Genomic DNA, 21,189 nt, shown 5'->3' on the forward strand with positions numbered 1-21,189 from the left:
GAAAGGCACTATTATATCAGCACAGGAGGGGAGGGCAGAAACTATAATATTATTTTCATTATCTTTTCATTAGTCCGACAATATTTATTAATACTTATTGATTTATAATTAATTTTTTGCCAATGTTGTGTCAAAAGGTCTTAAACAATTAATAAATGATCAACATCGCCTTTTTTTTTTTCTTGTTGACCACTATTGATTAATTGACTGATCATTTCAGCTGTGGGGGACCCGCTGGTTTCCAAAAGTTCCTCCCCCAGAGTTTCAAAACACACGGAGTCACGTGTCCAGTTGGCCACTGTACTTCCTGTTTATTTCAGAGGAGAGGAACCAACGCAGGTCAGCAAGTTTAGTTGTCTGTGTCGGCTATGTGATACGCCGTAGTCTCAGGTTTTAACCCTCTGAACATGGCACAAAGTTTGTGTTTTGCCGTACTGCTGCTGCTGTGCAGCGCGGCTCCGCATGCGGCGGCACCGACTGGAAGCAGCTACCTGCCGGGCACAGGTGAGGAGAAACCCCCGGGTCTTTCCGCCGATGAGAACTCCGGTGAATATCGAGCCGTTTATTCCCGCCTTGTGTCACAATTCACAGAACTACAAAGGCTAAAAAGGTGCAGCGTGAGTCAATACTTTTGTTTCACCTGCTGCAGGCTTCGCTGAACCGTGCGAGCCAAAAGTCGATGTTGTCTTTTATTTAGAGCTTGATGCTTGATGTCACCATGGCCGAATTTACCCTAAGACAGAGTGGATTTATACTGAGTGATACATGTTTCTGTTAGAGCTACATTTTCTCTGCGGGTGTTCAAAAACTTACCATTTGACGGATTTTTAAACGCAGTCCGGCCAGAAACGCCCGAGAAACTCTTACAGAGTCTTACAGTACATGGTCATTCAATGGGGCTATGATGGTTTTATGGATTTTTTACGTTTATCACTTTAATTTCAAAACAAGTGTGGAGTTTGTTTAATAACCTAGAATAAAATAAGATTTTAAATAATAAATAAAAGATTATGCTCTGAGATAAAAAAAAGTTGACAAAAGTAAGACTTTTTGCCTATTATCTCACCACACAACTGGAGAGCAACCAAAAAAAATAAATAAATAAAAATAAAGAATGAACTTGGTGAATATATCCACCCTATAATACTTTACATACAAGTTTGGAAAGAAATTAAATGCAAAAAAAAATAAATGATCAGACACCCTTAATAGGGGAAATAAATTCACATCCTAAATGATGTTGTCAACACATTTTAAAATCTTACTTGCATTATGTTGCTCAAAAATATCCCATGCACCTCTCCTATATTGGTTTTAGAACATGTGTTGTCAATTATAACAATTAATGGACAGGCATGTATTTCAAAAACAGAACTTGAGTTATAATTGTGGATATAAAGTCTTCTTGGCAAGGCACAATGTCAGCCACATTTGCACAGATACATTTAATGACAATCATGTGCCTCAAATAAGAAACAAATATTAGATTTTTATTTTACTTTCCAATTTCTGGCAGAAACTGTATTTTAAATTTTTCATTTCTGTCTTTACTTTCTCCAAACCTTTCATCCCCGTCCATTTTTCACCATCCCCCCATCTATCCAGGCAGGTTCTGGCACATCACTGACCTCCACCTGGACCCCACCTACCACCTGGCCCCGGATCCTACCAAGGTTTGCTTCTCCTCCAAAGGAGCTCCAGCGACCCATGCCGGCCTGTACGGGGACTTCCTGTGTGACTCTCCCTACCGCCTCATCCAGTCGGCCTTCACTCACATGGCACCGCTCACAAAGCAGCAGGACTTCATCATATGGACTGGGTCAGTGCGCTGATGAGGTAGAGCGGTAATGACGGAGGGAGAGATGGATGTTACGATTTTTCTTTTTCTTCTTTGAGAATTTAGCTTCCTGGCTCGATTGAAAAATTGGGGCCAGACACTGAAGTCTGTTGCATGAAGATGATCAGCAGTGTGACTAACCTGCTCGCAGGAACAATATGCAGCACTTTCATATCCTGTTCCCTCACTGCAGTAGCAGTCGTGTACCTTGTGTATACAGGTGTGTTCAATTTTGTGTGAGAACCAAACCACTTTGAGGTTTTAGACTTGAAGACTGAGGATGTTTCTGTGAAGTGAGGTCACTCTGGATGAGCGTCACTTCTTCTGGGGAATGTTTTCGGGTTATTTGTTTTTAGCCATGCTAAAAACAGAGACGTATGAGATGGGTGGCCATTTAATTTGGTTCAGACATTCATGTTCTCCGCAGGATGCATTGTAATAACTTTAAGGAACCCCTGACTTTTCATGTAGAACCACCGTCAGCGTTCTGCTCACCTCTTTTTATTTGCACACATTTGAGCTCTGGAGAGAGTGTTTAGTCACCCAAATGCGTCAGTGCGCTGACTATGAAGACATTACTTGTAGCTGCTGTAGTTAGCAATGTATACGTTTAACAGAGTTGGGGCTGAAGACTATAAGTTTGAAATGGAAAAATAAAAAAATGAAAATCTGGGGGTGTGGCATTTTGAAAGAAGTGAACTTACCAGACATCTGTAGGCCGCTCCTCATCTCAGCTCCAGGCTCCAGGCTACATCAGATGCTGCCCATCATGAGACCAACGGTGTTATGAGTGCAAAGCTGAATCGGTGGAGTGCTCTTTTAATGTCAGCTCGGGCTCGGACAGATCTCAGAACTCTCTGTCCAGTTCTTCCTCTTATTTGTGCTCTGGTTTCCTGAGGGTTTCGTGAATTTAAATCATACAACACGAGCGTAAGCACGCATTTTCTTCCCTCAAGTGAAGATATTTTGGACACGGCTTCACCTCCGTTCACATCCACTTGTATTTTTGCTTTGTCATTATCGCACTTCCTCTGAAATTCTTCTCTCTCTCTCTCTGAAGTGGCGAGGTGGTAATGTTTATGATTTAAAGATAAGGGTTTCGATTTTTAATGGGGGTTCCTTTAAGAAGCACGGTGCAGTGCGTGTGTGTTCATGTGTATGAGGAAGCAGAAGTGCCACTTCCTCCAGTTACTGTATGTATGAACTGTACTGTATGTACTGTATGAAAGACCACAATTTCCCTTTATTATCTCTCCTGGGGTTTTTCGGTGAGCACCCAATGGAGCTTATTCAACAAGTGTCCAAATAACAGAATATGCTGATGATTTGTAAAAACAAAATGCAATCTCAGAACTTCATTGGATAAAGGCTGCGACTAATGATTATTAAAATTTATCTGTTCTCTGCATATTTTACTTCTCATCAGATAACCATCATTACAGATGCACATGATTGACAGTGCATGATGTATTTGAAGTCAGCGATTAAAGCCCCATTCGAGCACTAAAGCTTCAAGCCTTGAAAGGTGAGTGAGAGTTATCCACTTGCCATGAAAAGCAGCTTAAAGAACACTCTCCATTCTCTGAGGGAAGTGGAAACTAATGTTCACGGCACAGTAATAATGACATAGAAAAACTGTAAGCGTAGCTGTAAGCATCAGTCACAGCAGTAGCACCTCCGTACAGCTCTCTATTAATCTGCAGCTAATCAGCTAAGCCAGGAATTCATAGTTTTATTAAATATGCTCAACAGAATGCCTTGCCACTTAAATCTTGAAAAGACTCCCTGGGGTAGAGGATTAAGTTACTGTGAAAGCAGATTTTTGCTTTATTCACTCGTTACTGGGCTTAGTAGCATGAGTTTTCCTTTTCACTTAAAGGGGAAATCCATTGTACAGTGGAATTTTTTTTTTTCTTTCTTTTCAGCTATATTGTGCAATTGAGAACAATCCTGCTGAGCCAGCCACATTGGGAGAAACATCTACAATGATTTGATGCAGAGGGAATAGTAATCTTGCATCTCCCGGTGACTTTAACTCATCAACTACCGCAGTTACTTCGGTTTAAAGTCCTGGTTAACTCCCTTTTCCTGGAAATGTTTTCCATGTTGTTTGCTATAATAGCAATCAAACATTTGCTCAATGCTCATACTTAAATAATCATTTTATAGCTGTGGCAGTCCATTTCTATCGGCGACAGTAACGCTGTACTCGCCAAGTTAATTGCTGCAGTGTGAGAACACAGTTACACTGGTACAACAGAATCTGATGGGGAAAAGAAACTTAAGTAGACAGGCAATTAGGCGGGTTGTAACTAGACAGCAGTTTAGCTAGATTATCTTGATTTCTAATGTCACCTTTTAGATATTTCAATTCTGTGCTTTTCTCGCGTGCCACAATAATGTAGTGGTTTTGAGTTAAAATATCTTCATTTGGGGGCTTTTCCAAGCAAATATTGATACACATGGCCGTCTGTGATTAAATCAGCATATATATATTTCTGCCAGCCCTTAAAAGTCTCCGTGCCACCCTCTTGCCACCTCGTGAATATTTCTCTAGATCTGCCTCTGGGCTAAAGTGGGAGTTTGTGGAAAACCTGTCTGATTGTTTGACTGCTTGTGCTTGTTGCCCCATCTTACCGTAGGTCTTTTTTTATCAATGTCGCCGCGTTACCAGATTTCAGCAAAAAACTACAGTGTCATTATTACAAAACCACAAAAATAAGACGCACATTCTAGTAAACTTCAACCGTCCTTTTTAAGTAACAAAAAAGTAGGCAGTCACAGATTTGAATAACGTCAGGAGAACCCTGAAAACAGCTGAACATTTTCACATGTAAATGGAAATGAAGAAATGCAGTGAATTTAACAACTGGACAAAGTACTTAAAACTAACATTTATGCAAAGGACTCTTGAGTCTGAAAGCATTAAAATAAACATGTAACAATATTCATACTCTCTGTCTTATCTGTTGTTTATTTAACCTGGGCTAATGATCCTGGATCTTACTTTCCCTCTCTCACAGTGACAGTCCACCTCATGTCCCTGTAGATGAGCTCTCTACGGACATGGTGATCCAGGTGATCAGTAATATGACCCAGACCATCAGACAACACTTCCCCAACCTGACAGTCTATCCTGCCCTGGGGAACCACGACTACTGGCCACAGGTAACTTTATGACATAGGACAAGCAGTATCCCAAGTTTGGCTCAGAGAAAAAGGATGTGGGATGATATGAACATCATGTCTGACACCAAAATGACATCTTATTTCAGCGAACTTCCAATGTTTGCAACCTGATGTGAAGATTGTTTAAATGTTGAAATGATGATCGAGCGTGCACATCATTGTTCTTAGGACCAGATGCCGACCTCCACTAATGCCATCTACAAAGCTGCTGCCCAGCTGTGGAAACCCTGGCTCCACACCGAAGCTCTGCTCACACTCTCACAAGGTAACATGTTAGTACATCAGCTACTGTGTGAGTGTTCTATGTCAAACAATTCCAGTTTTAGCTTCTCAGACCTACAGAATTTGTTTTTAAAATACATAAAAGCCATTATTCATCGGGTTTAGTTATAATGTGAGTTTTCTGAATATTGTTAACTTACCGAACATAACACATTTGTTTCATTACACTGACAGAAATTTTATATTGTCCCGTAGGCATTAGCATGTTCATTCACATACACTGATCAGCCAAACCATTACGAACACTCACAGATGAGGTGAATAACGTTGATTTCGTAACAGCGATTCTCAAGGTTTGGGATTTATTGGACGGTAAGTGGGCAGTCACTTCTCCTAATGAACGTGTAGGAAGGAGTTTTTTGCAAGTCTAAAAACCTGGGCGACTTTGACGAGGGCCAAACCGATGATTGGGTCATAGCACCTCCTGGTCAGCAGTGGCGAGTACCCAGAGACATTGTTCTGTGGAGGGACAGAACAAGACCCAGGGACAGGATCGGTTGTCCCAGCACATGCGCTGGAACGACAAGTCCGATCCGTGGCGGCTCCAACTCGCAACTTACGGGACTTAAGGGATCTGCTGCTGACGTCTTGCTGCCAGATACCACAGAGCACCTTCAGAGGCCTTGTAGAGTCCACTCGGTCGGTCAGAGCTATTTTGGCTGCGCGCAAAGGACCAACACCGTATTAGGCAGGGGTGGTCATACTGTTTCATCTGGTAAATGCATTTAGAGCTGCAACCAACAGTTGTTTTAATTATTGATAAATATGTTTTTTTTTTTTTTCTTGATTTAATTTCTAAGTCTATACAATATCAGGAAATTGTGAAAAAATAAAGATATACTCCCTTATGGACGCGCACACGGACAGCTGGTTCCCTTTTATAGTGTAGTGGCCGGGTAGACTTAAATTGGTGGGTACACCGACGTCCACACACAGCCTCGCGTACACGCAGACGCGGAAAGTGTAACACTAGCCTTGGTCAAACCAACGGTGCAAAACCCAGAGATGTTGAATTTACAACGATAACAGGGCAAAGCAGTAAATCCTCACATCTGATAAAGCCAGGGCGTGTTATGCTAATGCTCTATGGTTCGCGCCAAGTAAGCATCAAGCTTTATTTTATGCCTTGTTCTGTTCCTGCAGGCGGTTTCTACTCCCAGCTGGTAAAGCCTGGTTTGCGGGTGCTGAGTCTCAACACTATCCTTTACTACGGACCTAATAAAGTCACAAGTAATATGACAGACCCCGCTGGGCAGTTCGAGTGGCTGGAGAAAACTCTGGAGAAAGCTGCACAGAGCCTGGAGAAGGTCGAACATTTTCTGTCTTTGTATCTTGATCCCTGACCTTTGACCTGCCTCACAGTGCTACATGTTGATTTTTTTTTTTAAAGTTAGTATACAGTATTGTTGTCAAATTAATCATCATACCTCGATACACTGGCCACGGTTGAAACCATAGCTTATTCTTTCACACATGAATCAAAAAGTTAAAAAGCATGTGTGCAATCTTTATGTGAAAAAAGCTATTTTCCAATCACCATCATTGCCGGTGATGCTCGCACCTTTACTTCTGGGATTTAAATGTGGCTTTCTTCGTGCGCTAGGTTTACATCATAGCCCATGTACCAGTGGGGTACCTGCCCTTTGCCAGGAACATCACTGCTGTTAGAGAGAGCCACAATGAGCGGCTGGTTGCCATCTTCCGGGATTACAGTCATGTCATTGCGGGTCATTTCTATGGCCACACCCACCGTGACAGCGTCATGGTGCTGTTGGACCAGAAAGGTAACAAGTGGCTTTTTAAAAACCATTTTATATTCTGTATTTTGTATTATATTTTATACTGAGGGCAATCAAGGGCACTTGATTCTGCTCAGTCAGGCTCTTTGACAGTCTGGACACAACTTAAGTAGATATTTATCAAAATGGCCTTTTTTCCTCACTCCTGCTTTTGCTTTGTAAAATAAATTACATGAACAACTGAAAGCTATTAAAAATAGAAGGCAACAATATAAATAGCAGTGACAAAATCCATTGAAAAAAAATACCACTATACAGTCAAAGTACTCTTTGACATCATGCATTTAGTTCCATGAATACAGGAATTGCTTCTGAGATCATGTATGGCCTCCACCAGAGCTATTTCAGTGATACATATTTCTCAAAAACCAGACCGGAACTTCTCATAAATATTCTGTTAAATGCACATATATTAGATTAGCCAGACTTTTGCTGGGGCTTGGTCTAGCTCGTCAAGCGCAGTCTCCTTTTTTTTCCCCTGCAGTTGCTATCTATTACGCCTGCAGCTTTGAAAAATTGCAGGAAGCAGGCCAATCTACAAGGAATGACTAAAAACACGGACAGATCCTTTGACAGACTTTTTAAAATGTGCTAGATGGAGCCCAGACACATGTTTACAACCTGAGTGCATTCACAGGACTCCAACTGAAGTATGTCGTGTTTTGCTTTTTTTGTTCTGTAGGTAAACCGCTGAATTCTCTTTTTGTGTCACCGGCTGTTACACCAATCAAACATGTTTTGGAGCCGTACTCTAACAACCCAGCTTTCCGCATGTACTTGTACAACACCAAGGACTACGCTCTGTTGGTAAGAAGCTCTGAGCTTCACAGTCAGCTCACATCCTAATTACATATCACCTGCTTTTTGGCTGAGTTTGAATGGCTGTGTATCAAGCAGGTGGCAAGTTTACTTGCCCTCATGAGCCAAGGTTACATTTTGCAAATCTGCCTAGAGCATGTTTCAGCTATGTTTGGAGGCTAAAAATCATCTTCAGTGCGTAGTTGCGGCACGCTACATGGAAAAAGCGTGTGGATATGCACACATTCAACCCAATATATGATTGTTTGACATCTTATTCCAAAACCATGGGTATTAAAATACTGCTATATCCAGATTTTTGAAGATGTCTGGCCCAAACCATATAAAACTGCCCCAGACAAAAAGCATAAAATAAACATAAAATTGCCGTTTCACATGCAGGAGATCATTAACATAAAGCAGAGGTTGTAAACATGAAATCATTTCTTGTTGACACGTCTGCCAAACTAAAATGTGGCGGATTGACAAATTTGTCAGATCTGGAGCTTTATAGTTGGCATGGACTTTCTCTTTTGGCAAAGGGCCAGTGAGATGTGAGTAGGTTTCTGTGATTTTTAAGGTTTGAAGAAAAAAAAAAAAAAAAAGTTTGAAAAGATACAGGAGAGAGATGAGAACTGCTCAGAATATCAAGCATATTGACAAATTTAGAACAAACTAAAAATGTCCTGCACTCACACACCACCTCTAACTTTTATCTCCCTGATCAAAGACAGAAGAAACAAGTCCCTCTTGATGATTAATCACAGTGTCAATCAGCACACAAAAACTGTTTCTGCCATTCAAAAAGACTCCTTTTTTTTCTCGCTCCCCTCTCTCTCCCTCTTTTTGGTGCCTTTTTCTCTTTGAAGGATATCTGGCAGTACTATTTGAATCTGACGGAAGCCAATGAACAACAAAGATCTGACTGGAGGCTTGAATATATCATGACTGAGGCGTTTGGACTGACTGACCTTCAGCCGCAAAGCCTGCTCCAGCTGGGCCTGAGCTTCAGGCTGCCGCAGAACAAAGCCTTTGACGAGTATTTCAGGAACTACATGGTCGGCTACAACAGCAGTATCGTCTGTAAAGGAGACTGTAAGGTCAGCCAGGTGTGTGCTGTGCTCTACCTGGATCAGCTGTCCTACTCCAAATGTGTCGCAGAGGGAGAATGGTAGCAAGGTGGATCAAAATGAAAGATTCTCAAGGGATTTGTCTCAGGAGTTGCATTTAGTTTTTGATTTTTAAAATGATTTTTTTAAATTATGCATGTATTTTTTTTATTTTTTTTTTACTAAATGATGGAGTCATGATGAACAGTATGCCACGCACTGCTTCTGCTTCTCCCAAATATTAATCCAACTATTTTACATTTTTTTCCAAGCTGGTTCTTCATCAGGTGATATTTGATTGAAGACATTACTTTTTGGAATCAAGTTATCCACTGTGGTTGCAGTCCAGAATACATGCTGAACAACTCCAAAGTGAATTAGCAGTTGAATATAGTGAAAAGAAATATACTTATATACTCTACTTAATAATACATAAAATGATAGATATCTTGAGTATATTGAGTTGCAGACCTCAAAGTATCAAAAGCCCCTCTCCTAACTCGTCTGCTTCACACGTTTTTCGGGAGAATGCTAGCGTGCGGGAATGTGGAATAAATTGAAGGATTCTTCAGGGATTTGTTTTTGAGAGTCATGTTTATATTTTTGAAATGATATATCTTGAAACTTGAATGAGGTCATGAAAATGGCAATTCCACGCACTGCTTCTGCTGCTCTCAAATATTTATCTGGGGTCAGAAAAAAGGAAGAAAGTAAACAACGATTTACATTTTTTTACATTCCATAGTAAAAAGGTCATTAAAAGTAGACAAATAAACGTATAATAATAAACTTCTGAAGTCTTTAAAAAAAAATTATAGATACTGTATCTTGATGATATCGAAGTGCAGCCCCCCTTTCCCCAGTCTTCCTCTAATTCCTCTGCCTCCCAGTTTTGAGTGGCGTAGACTTCATAAGGGAAAACCAATGATGGCTTTTAGCTGGCCATCTTCTTAAAAAGAGTCAGGGTAGGTTAATCTGATGTCTGCTCCTCTGTCCATCACACAGGTTTATTCCCTCTGTCTTTACTTCTTGCACTAATGGATTATTCCTAATCTCTGGAATGATCTAATTGCCGCTAAAAGTGGACCATCACTCGAGCTAATGGTGCTGATTAATCATGAATACTGAGCAGTATGTTACGTCAGAGTAAAATGGCAATTGGAGGATTTTTATCTTCAGCCGTCTCTTACATTTCAGGGTGAAACAACATACTTGAGCGGGGTTTAGTCACAAGAAGGATTTAAGTCAGATCCTTTAGATTTGATTGGATCGCTCAAAGGTGTGAAGATCTCAGCGAATGCAGGGCGATGCAGAGAATATATATAGATGTGTATAGAGCGCATATTTGGCCGCAGATAACTGATCACTTAACATAGGGACGCAGGTTTATAACTGTTTCACTGTGCCTTGAAAGTTTCCTCTGCCTCAGCAACTGTCTGCATTACTTTGGACATTCTGCAATAATGCGTGCACCAACAGTTAATCACTTCATTGGAACACGTTTGTTAAATATCTAATTCCAACAGGACTCTCAAGTATGAAATGTGTTCAGTGAAATGTACCAGAAATACCTTTTTACAAGTGTAAAATGTAATGACAATCGACGGCAATTTTGTGTTACAAATGAAACTGAAATTGTGAGACGCTACCGGTGCTGTTGCACGGACATGGTGCAATTAATCATGTTACATATCACAGGGAGAGAGTGGGTTTTAATTTTGCCGTTTATTTCTCTACTAAATATAGATCTTTATTCGAAGAATGTGTTCAATCCACCTTGTCTGTTTCTTAGGCAGGTTATCCGAGCACGTGTTGCCTTCGTGCGTTACAGATTATAAAAAGGAAACTTGACTGCAGGGCTATAAGAGTTTGCTAACTTAAAAGCCACAGTTAAACTTGTGGAGGCTTGTTTGTCTCTCCAGGGGAGGCAAAAGGAACAGCGACTAACCTCATGTGACCCTTCCCCTTCAATTTCAACCCCCTCCTGCCAGCGCTCCCCCGATCTTATTCTTCTCCTGTCCAAACTCTCCAGAAACAGCTCTCGTTTCTCAGCCACCACTCCAAGCATTTGCCTCGCTCCTCCTCCCCTCAACCCTCCGACTCTTTTGTCCTTTTGCCTCCCTCCCCAAAAGGTTGATTACACCCCTGTTGAAGCCTCACCAGCATCTTTTTTTTTTTTTTTTTCATGTTAAAACGCATCGACCGAGATCACCAAAAGTTGGGATGCAACATAAATAAGCCAAATGATATCCATATTTTGCTTAAATTAGATTTCAGCACCGACACAAGCTCTTGGCAGAAATGTTTGCTAGAGCAGTGGTTCCCAACCTTGGGGGTACCCAAGGGGTTTCAAGATAAATCTTAGGGGCCGTGAGATGGCTAATACGACACAAAAGCAAGAAAAACACGTTTAGCATACATAATTTATCTTTAGAGTTCTTTCTCATCTTCACTTAATTTGTTGTGAATTACTGAACGTTTTTGTCTCTTCAGAGGCCCAAAAGTTATTCAAATAAACCAAACATGAAGGGAGGAATTACCTTTTCGTTAAGGTGGTCTCAGCCCGGAGGTATAACGAACACGTGCCGGGGGTATTAAGAAAGCATAACCCCTTTTTCAAGGGGTCACTACCCAAACAAGGGAACCACTGTCCTGTAGAAGAAGTGATATTCACAAAACTGAAGACTGAAATCCAAAACCAGAGAAAGCTGTGCTGAATAATAATAGTGAAATGGTTTTAAAATTTTTTGGCGTTTACATTACCTGAGAAGTTTTTAAACTCCTCAGATTCATTAAAAGTGTAATGATGATTTAGATATGCTTCGACAGGTGTGTCATATTATTCAAAACTTCAGATGGAGTTTAGAAACAGTTCCCTTCAGGGCCTTGAGGAATGAATCTGTACTCTGTATGTGTGCTTGTGTTTTTTTTAAAATCTTTCCCTTCATGTGCCCCCATCGCCATTATTATTCCCGACCAACCCTGGCCTCCCTCCGCTCAAGCGCCTGACAAAATGTAACTGTGGAGACAGAGTCGGTGGCAAGCATGTCAATGGAGAGGACTCGATCGTCACGGCAACGGCAGTGGAGCTCCCAGTCCTCCGAATCCATCTCTGAAGTCACTGTTAGCTGCTCTTGTTTAACCACTGACCTGCCAGTTAGACACGGCAAATAACGTCTGCATGTGTTTGTGTGACAGGGACACGCTGACCACTGGCTTTTAGTATTGGGTTTCGTATCAATTGAGAATATACAGTACTGTGCTAAAGTTTTAGGCACTAAATTTAAAGTGAGAATGCTTTCAGAAATAAGACCGAGAATAGTTTTTAATTATTACAAAGTGCAGTAAACATAAAACAAAACTAGATCAAATCAGTGTTTGCTGTGACCACCCTTTGCCTTTAAAACAGCAGCAGTTCTCCTCAGTCCACTTGCTCACAGTTTTTCAAGGCCCTTGGCAGGTAGGTTGTTCCAAGCCTCTGGGAGAGCTGGCCACAGTTGTTTGTCTCTTGATGTGATCCCAGACCGAGTCCGTGATGCTGAGACCAGGTCTCTGTGGGGGGCCAGACCATCTGTGGCAGGACTTCCTTGTTGTTCTTGTTTCTGGAGATAGCTCTTTATGGCTCTGGCTGCAGGTTTGGGCCCGTTGTCCCGCCGCAGGATGAATTTGGGACCGATCAGAGGCCTCCCTGATGGAGTTGTGCGCGGAATAAGTATCTAAACGTTTAAAGTGCCTAAAGCTTTTTCACAGCACTGTACTGTATAGGCTGCATACGACTGTTTCAACATTTCATTCACTATTTCAACTTGTGCAAGGTCCACAGTGAACTTAAGTTATTTCAAGCTTTTCAACCAAACTCCATTCAATTTGCAAGCACTTTTATAAATACGCTAAGCCTGTGCCCAAATGAACATGCAGTTTTGAAAGGTATTAACATTGCTCTTATTTTTTGTTTTGTTTTATTTTATTACTTGTTATATTTCCTACTGTATATTATTTAAGCTGTGAGAAGAAACATTTTTTTTTATTTGCACACCAAATGTACAATTATTGGGTTCTGTTAAAATCCACTCAAGCCATTTCTTAGCCAAAGGCTAAAAGAACTTTCAAGCTTGCTATCTTAGGAAACAGAGTAGAAGTATAAAGTGGCATTGAATGAAACTTGAGTAACAGAACTTGAGTAAATGTACTCAATTTCCACCTCTTCTTCAAAATGAAAAATTGTGACAACAAAGCGTCACCAAAGGAGATTCAGCGGCTGAGAACTTTTAGGAACAGCATTGTGAGCTGGTTTGGCCGGCTGCTAGACTGACCGTCTTCATAAATGACCGTCTGAACGGCCGTCTCTGTTTGGCTGACTGTCCCGCGTGTTCAGGTTTGCATACATTTCTGCTTTTGTTCCAGTTGGCCGGCTGTCTTGTTGGCTGACTGGTGGTGCCTCACAACCAGTTAATCTGAGGATTACTGTCAGGACAGTATAGCCATCCAAATGCCCTCTCCTGGGGAGCAGGAATCTGTGTGTGTGTGTGTGTGTGTGTGTGTATAGTTCAGATAGCCATTACCCTTCAGGCTTCCAGCGCACCAAATCCCTTTAACATCTTCAGGTTTGAAGCACTGTCCGCCCCTTAAGTTTTAACAGCCAGTGGTCTCCCATCGATTTTGTTTCATTCCTGCAGGTTTGGAGTTATGCTTCAGCTCTTAGCTGCTAATATCAGGTGGTATCTGGTGACTTTACCTGTCACTCATCACTGTGTTGCTCTTTTTTTTTTGTTTTTTTTTTGGGGGGGGGGTAGTAGGAGGAGGAAGGGAGAGATATAATCAAAAAATATATATTATATTCATGAAATGTCTCCCTGTCTCCCTGTGAATTTAGTCACTATAAAGGAAGAAAACGCCGCTTAGTGAGAATGTCTTGATCCTTCGTAAATGTTGGAACTAAGGTTGGTTCTCTTGAAGCTTTTCTACAGCGCACGAGATCTAAGTAACGTTTTCCACTTGGCTAATTAGGACCTTTTCATGAACCTTTGCTAATTAGATGGAAGCACATCATTTTTTTTTTTTTTTTTTCTAGTCTACTACTGTCAGGGACGCAGTAAGTATTACATGGTGGTTTGCAGGTTAAAAACAGTTTTTTTTTAGATGTCTAGGTTGTGTGGTTTTTTAATTGTTTTGACAACAGCAGTTATATGTTTCCGTCCCACTCCCACTCCTAAACATTCAACCAACCCCCTCTTTATTTTATTTTTTTATTTATTTTTTTATTTATTTTTTTTAAATTTATATGGGGGGTTCACCATAGTAATGGTTATTAGTGTGGACTGGAAGTGTACAATGAAACCTTTCCATTAGTGAGTTTGCACTAAGGTTGACTTCTCGTACTTCACTAGCACTAAGCGAAGTGTGAGTGTCGGACAGTAAAGGAAACAACAGTAAAAAATTATTCTTTGTATTGCCTAAGTTTCCCTATGTGACCTTATGTGTGTTTTTGTGCTTTTCTGGTGCCCAAATGTAGGCACTGCATGGCTTAACGAAGAGAGGGACACCACTATGTATCTGACCAACCACCTGAAGCCTGGCCTTGGATTCACCTCCTGCACCTGGAGGTTTGTTGCGTTAATGCAGACACCAACAAGGTTTGAGCATCCTTTTACCTCACATGCGAGGTCAGCAGTGGCCTCTGTCCGCAGGTTACCTTCTCCTTCTGGACCTCAGCTAATCCCGCTGTGTAAAACAGGCCTTGTCTGGACTAAAAGTGATTAGTGCCTTTTTTTTTTTTGCTGAGTTGCCATCATGCTTAGGTCTGCAACATTTTAAATCACACTATCAGATTGACCTCAAGTTCCGGTGAAGATAGTGAGACCGTAATTTGGCTCATCTTCTCTCAAATAGATGCACTGATGTAAATTTCAAGGATGAGATAAATGCCTTTTTTTGCATTTAAACTATACACTCTCCTCAGCACCCTGCATCATGTGTGAGGATACAACTTGCTAATCACTATGCAGCTGATCTCATTAAAAGATCTAGTAAGGCAAAAAAAAAAAAAAGTCTTAATCTGTCCTCTTTGTATATTGTACAGGTAGATGGAGAAGTACTAGGAGACTGAAAATTATGCCATTTGTTAAAACAGTTTTTCATTCTGTATTCTTATTTGTAACACTAAAAGGCGAAGAACACCAGACAAAGACATGCATGAAAACATTGTATGTCTTCTCGTAAAGCACTTCGCAACCTGTTTTTGAAATTTGTCATAGGACTCAAGTTATTATTATTAAAAACGGGGAAAATTGCACTCACACCTTCAGGTTAAATGCAACATTAAGCACAAATTTTCCATTAAAAAAACGCATCTATCAGAATTCTGTTGTTGTTCAGAACAGCTAAACATAATGCTCCTTTCATAGCGCTGGTCTCCCGTGTGATATTCTCTCACACCCAAGTCTCACACAGTCTATAATGGAGAGAGAGAGACACAGAGACAGAGGGATGGGGGGTCTCTTTAGTCTCATGCTTCAGTAGTAATTTGTCAGCGGGCATGAATGGGCTCCTTCATCAGTGATGGAGACAGCAACAAGCAATCTGAGCTTAGTGTGTTTTGTGTGTGTGTGTGTGTGCGTGTGTGTGTGTACACTAGTGGGGGTCCAGTCTCAGATTGGAGTTTGCTCTAAGCCTCTCGTAGCCCAAATTGCTCCTTTGTATGGGCCCACCATAGGCAGTTCCCCGACAGCCAATCAGACTCCACAGAGCCCATTACATCACTCTCTGATGGTGGCTGTGCCAAGTTGGACCAGCATCCACCTAGGGGGGGAGAAAAAAAAAAATGTCAATGCCAATTTGAAGCAGGACAAAAAGAAGAAGAAAAGTGCTGTTCTGTAAATTTAAAAGAGAGTTTAGTTCAGAACTTACACGAATTTGTGGCTGAGTCTTGTGTATTATCACAGCTCTCAAAATGAATTCCTACTAAAGACAGTGCTGAAAGAACTAGTGAATTATTAGATCAGTTTACGATCAACAATTTTTATCATTGATTTGTCAGTTCCAGTAATTTATTCACTAAAAATGTCAGACGTTTGTCGGTGTCAGCTACTCTGCTGTCAGGAATTATTTGCATATGTCAGTACAGGATACACTGGATCTTTTCGGGGCTTCTACCTGTTGTTCATAAAATTAATAACTGGTAGACGATGCGTTGGGCTCTAGAAACACACATTCGTACATATCTTCTTACATCTGTAGACCAAACACTTAATTGATCAATAAATCAGTCATGAAAATAATCATTAGTTCCAGACCTCGCCAGACATACCTGACAACAGTACTGTATATAGCATATTGGAATTTTCAGTAAAATCTGCTCTGGACATTCATGGTCCGGGGAGGATGTGTCTTAAAATTTAGAGGTGTGTGTGTGTGTGTGTGTGTGTGTGTGTGTGTGTGTGCGTGCGTGCGCCCTCCTGATCTTTCCTCTAGCTCCTCAATCAGGCCAAAATGACCACCTGCAAAGCGCTATCCAAATCTAATGGCGATGAAATTCCCTGCACACAAAATATTTTCCAATCTAATCTTCCGACTGCCATGAAATTTGCTGAACAAATTCCTGTCTCTCAAAGGATAAAAGCCCTTTTATTTTAATGATGCTGTGACCTCTCTGTATCCTATATTGGGATCATGTCTCAATCGTGTGTGTTGGCTTTTATCAAACGCTGCCATACAATAACACCAGAACATCCTTGTCTTGTATTTGAAACTCCTGACACCTGTGGACAGTTTCCCTGCATGTCTGATCACAATCAGTCCTCGCTGTGATTACATTTTGTGTAGGTATAGGCCAGCATTTTCGCCGGGACATGGGATGTAGATTTTTTCGATGTATTTTGATTTTCCCAAACTTGTTAAGACCAGAAACTTCCATCCAGGACAAAAGTTTAAAAAAAATAAAATTATTGACAGGTATAGACTCAAAAAAGAACAGACACCAGAGACACCTGAAGAGCCAAACGTTAAAGATACATCACTTCCTCGTCAGCCCCCTCTAGAGCTAGAGAGCTGCTGTCTATGACGGTAAAATCAGGTTGTGTGTCCGTATGAGTGCGTGTATGCATTCAGTATGAATGAGCTGGAAGGAGGCCAGCTATTGACATCCCAGCTGCACCATCGAGTCTCCACTTCCAATTAAAACTTCGCCCAGTAACGCGAATTGTACATTTCCCACTGGCGTAAAGCTATTGTACGAGAACACAAAGCTCTGATTATTGTGGTGGTGGTGGTGAATTTGTCAATGGGCACAAAAGTGTCTCGTTATAGGAGAGTGTTTTGGAATTTGTGTCTGCCTGTGTGACGGAGTGTTATAGAACGACGATGGGGAAGGGAAACATAAAAGTGCCTAAAAAATGTCATACAGTGATTATTTCCTGCTCTGTCATTATCAGGGCCTTCAGGTGCCGTGCTGGTGGTTCTCAGCTCCCCAACAACAATCTGAAAAACTTTTGAAACCAACCAACCAAAAAAAAAACCCAAAACTTTCTACCACATCTCAGTCACATCCCAGCCCGCAGCTTTGAGCAAAGCTATTTTCTGTGCCGTTTTCACCACAGACTAATTGTTTAATCACTTTTTTTTTTTTTTTTTTTAACTGCGATAGCTTCTTAGCAAGTAAGTAGTTTGACATTTTGGAAAATTTGGGGTTTGGACCAGTATCATCCTGGAGTCTCCGCTGATGACACTTTGGTTTTCGTATGTATTATACAAACACAATGTAATGTGTTGATTAGTGAGCTTTAACTGTGCTGGGAGGCAGATTTTGTTACCTAAAGACAGACACACACAAGCGGTTTCCCTCTGTCTCCAGTCTTTGTAAGGCTGCTGGCTGTGGCTTCACATGCGCATCGATCTTCTCATCTAACTCTCTGCCACAAAGTAAATGAGATCATTTCCCAAATAGTGGAATTATACCTTTAAATATGGTTTTGTTGATTTGCAGATGAAAAGTAATTTTACTGTTTATCTAAATTTGGTTAGACTTTTTTTTTTTTTTGGGACACCTGTTGATTAAGCAACTTTTAAGAGATGTTAATATATAATCCATAGCGGTTTTTACAGGATCTGCTCATGTTAAAACCCTAAAATCACTAAAATACTGTTGAAACAATTCCATGTAAGACATTTAAAAAGTTATGACTGCCTCATATGTTTTTTACGCAGCGAAACACTGGGCTTCTACGAAGAAATGTAATGGTCCACCTTCCACCTTACATGCCTGCAACCTGAAGACACCTGGCGCTGCATGATGCCGTTTTGATGCGAGGACATTCCCCTCCTGGGTGTCTTCCTGATTCGGGGGAACAGGTTTGGTTCACCTGTAGCTGCAGGACTGGACTCTGTATTACCCGCACGTCCTGGAGTCCTCCTACGAGGCTGGTAAAGTTCCTGCACAGTCCAAAACCACAACACAACAAGTCCACTTTTACGGGATTGTCTCGGCATTCTAACGCTCAACGGCCCCATCTACATCTGGTATTAACATGTGCTTATCGTTATCCGGATAAAGTATACGGACAGATCGGATGTGTTGTATCAGCGGCCTTTAATGAGTCAAATCCACCTCCTGTGTGAAATCAGTGCTGATCCTCCAGTCTCCCCATGCAAATGCCACAATCTACCAAACGAAAATATTTATCACAGTATTTTTTTTATCCAAATTTAGCCTCATTTTAACCTACATGTCTTCTCACCTGCAACTGTCTTTTTGCCAACAAGTCTGGTAGGGATCGTGACAGCGTTGCAAATCACGCAGTCAGTGAACCTTAGGCCAAACAGTTCTTCCTTGCCTCTGTTTGTTTCATGACTTAAGCTGAAAGATACACAGATATTCAAGCAGGAGGACAGGAATTTGTAAATGGGATAGAAACCCAGACAACGTCATTGGAAACGACATAAAAAATATCCATTAGAAGAAGAAGAAGAATTACGAACAAATGCCTTTGGATTGGCTCAAATCCATAACAGTTCTACAACAGTTTAATTTGCTTGATTTAGCTCCAGTGTCAAATACAAACTGAACAAAACAACCTACAGTCAGGAAAGGAAATCATCAGACAGAGCATTTCTGTGACTGAACATGCTGAACTCATACATTTTTTTTTTTTTTAAATCATTTCATTCCTGTAACTCCCTCTTTTCTTCACATAGACCTGCCATATTGCAAAGACAAGCAACAAGCAATAATTCTCCGAAGGGAATCCAAGACGCTAAGCTGACTGTTAATACTTGGTCACTCTGTTCTTTCCCTAATCCATCCCATCCATCGCTCCATCCAACCTTCCCTCCATCCAAGGCTTTCACACAGGATCCTCCAGCACCCGCCCCCCCACCCCATCCCCCCACCCACTTCCTAGTCTGCTCCGTTTGCAGGGTCAGTGGGTTTGCCCTCAGAGAGGTTTGTACAGGAGGAGAGGGGTTGAGGGGTGTGGCATGTTGACCAGTGTCTTTGATCACTATGGGGGTTACAACCCTTTTTATTCCACCTGATCAACACTGTACTGACCTTGTGGTCCGACCCCCAGTGGAGAAACAACTGCGTCTGGGGCTCATTGGAGGTGCACAGGGAAAGCAGTTTTTCAGAAATTCTGGCTTTTCCAGGCTTTATTTCCCAAACTCAATTTTCGATTTTATTTTTCTTTTCTTTTGAATTCCATGTTAAGAACATAAAATGTTGCACAGTGTTTAAAACTGTCTGTTTTCTGATCCAGTAACGCAGATTCAAAGTGGCAACCCGGGAAACATCATAAGATTTGACAGATGACATGAAACCCTGCATAGGCTTTGAATGGAGAGCACTTTATTGCTCATTATGAAATATTATCATTAAATTATGAATCATTTATTTGTTTACTGTGGACCAACAATATTTAAACAAAAGCTGAATGTTAACAAGAAAAACCAAAAGAGACAAAGAGAAAAAAGAGAAAAAGTAAATTAAAGTAAATTAAAAAACTGACGTGAAAATGAAAAATTAAATCTGAATTCACATTAATGGCTTTTTCTTTTTCCTGCTGCCATTATATGTTTTTAAACTGGGGAAGAACTACCTGGCCTCATGTCAAACATTTACCCCGAGACTAATGTAACCTATTGTTTCTGTTACTCTTTCCACCTCTTTGCATCAAAATATTTTAATACTAATTTATATGCTCTATGCACAGTGAGAAAATGTAAAAAATAACCAAAAAAAAAATCTAGATAAATAAAAAAACTTTAGTTTGAATGAAAACAAATTAACCCAATGTGTAAGATGTTTGTATCACAACAGCAGATGCATTGACAGATTTAAAAAAGCAAAATTATGTCAATACTGTTTCATTTCGGTTGAAGCCACAGGGGAGGTTTTTTTGAAGAAGTTGGTTTATTGCCTGCATCAATGCTGCCATCTGCTGTTCCCACAGCAGTGTTGCCCGGCGTTGAGTCTTGGAGTGGGGGGACGCTCTCAGCCAGACACAGCACGCTGCTGCTGCTGCTGCTGCTGCACTGCTGCTGCTGCTGTGGCTTTGGAGTTGTGAGGCTTGACTGTCCACGGAGAACCACGTCAAGGCACTGACCAGGAATTCTGCACAACAGCAGTTATTACAAGACACAATATACCCACAGAAAAGCAGTTAAAAACAGGTTTTTCTTCTCTATACTGTCGCGAAAGGTAGAATATAATTTTACTACAAAAGTATGTGCTTTTAACTAGTCTTGCTCTTATTTTGTACGTGACACATGACTTTTTTTAAATTGGCTAAAAAATGATTTGTTGTGTGTTTATCCTTCATCCTTATACTTTAAGGCAATTTTCATGAATGCAAAAGTGTTTAAATATACACTCGACCAGTATTTCAATATTAAGATGGCTCATGAGAAACACTTTAGATTACAGTTACCTTATAACTAGTTAGTAATAGTTAACTAGTAATAGTTATGGGGTAGTAATAGTTATGGGGTACAAAGGGGAAACAATCAGGTAGCAAACAGTTTCAGGCTCTTATACATTGAAGATGTGGAAAAAAAATCACATGATCTCAAGATGTTCATGCCACTGACTGGCTAAAAAAAAAAAAGTTTAAGCAAGTTGCATTTACCTCGCATTGACCATTAGAGGGAGTCATGGTGCCTCTGTGTTTGGTTTTGTGTCCTGACA

The 21,189-nt window shown here is 40.8% G+C and overlaps 1 protein-coding gene across 8 annotated transcripts; it reads left to right on the plus strand.

The window, feature by feature from the left end:
- The first annotated feature begins 283 nt into the window (after positions 1 to 283).
- Positions 284 to 20,504, plus strand: smpdl3a (sphingomyelin phosphodiesterase acid like 3A). Of its 8 annotated transcripts, none has more exons than XR_005707350.1 (11): positions 284 to 546; positions 1,606 to 1,819; positions 4,861 to 5,005; positions 5,195 to 5,291; positions 6,452 to 6,615; positions 6,912 to 7,092; positions 7,790 to 7,914; positions 8,775 to 9,014; positions 14,527 to 14,647; positions 18,216 to 18,431; positions 20,456 to 20,504. XR_005707350.1 is itself a non-coding variant. In XM_040125712.1 (10 exons), the coding sequence occupies exons 1-9, from the start codon at positions 408 to 410 to the stop codon at positions 14,569 to 14,571; spliced, it is 1,350 nt and encodes a 449-aa protein (XP_039981646.1). In that variant the 5' UTR covers positions 284 to 407; the 3' UTR covers positions 14,572 to 14,617; positions 18,216 to 19,366. The 8 variants fall into 8 exon arrangements, 5 of the variants coding, with proteins under 5 accessions (XP_039981646.1, XP_039981644.1, XP_039981647.1 ...); XR_005707351.1 differs by lacking the exon at positions 20,456 to 20,504 and adding an exon at positions 19,203 to 19,366; XR_005707349.1 differs by lacking the exon at positions 20,456 to 20,504 and having other exon boundaries at positions 18,216 to 19,366.
- Positions 20,505 to 21,189: the final 685 nt, after the last annotated feature.

Source organism: Xiphias gladius, chromosome 4 (assembly GCF_016859285.1).
Source record: "Xiphias gladius isolate SHS-SW01 ecotype Sanya breed wild chromosome 4, ASM1685928v1, whole genome shotgun sequence".
Lineage (NCBI taxonomy): Eukaryota > Metazoa > Chordata > Actinopteri > Istiophoriformes > Xiphiidae > Xiphias > Xiphias gladius.

Bases quoted from the DNA above. Each gene is read 5' to 3' on its own strand.
- smpdl3a (XM_040125710.1), top strand. From the start codon at position 408: ATGGCACAAAGTTTGTGTTTTGCCGTACTGCTGCTGCTGTGCAGCGCG. The intron at 1,820-4,860 runs GTCAGTGCGCTG...CCTCTCTCACAG, and splicing joins GACTTCATCATATGGACTGG to TGACAGTCCACCTCATGTCC. The intron at 7,915-8,774 runs GTAAGAAGCTCT...TTCTCTTTGAAG, and splicing joins CCAAGGACTACGCTCTGTTG to GATATCTGGCAGTACTATTT.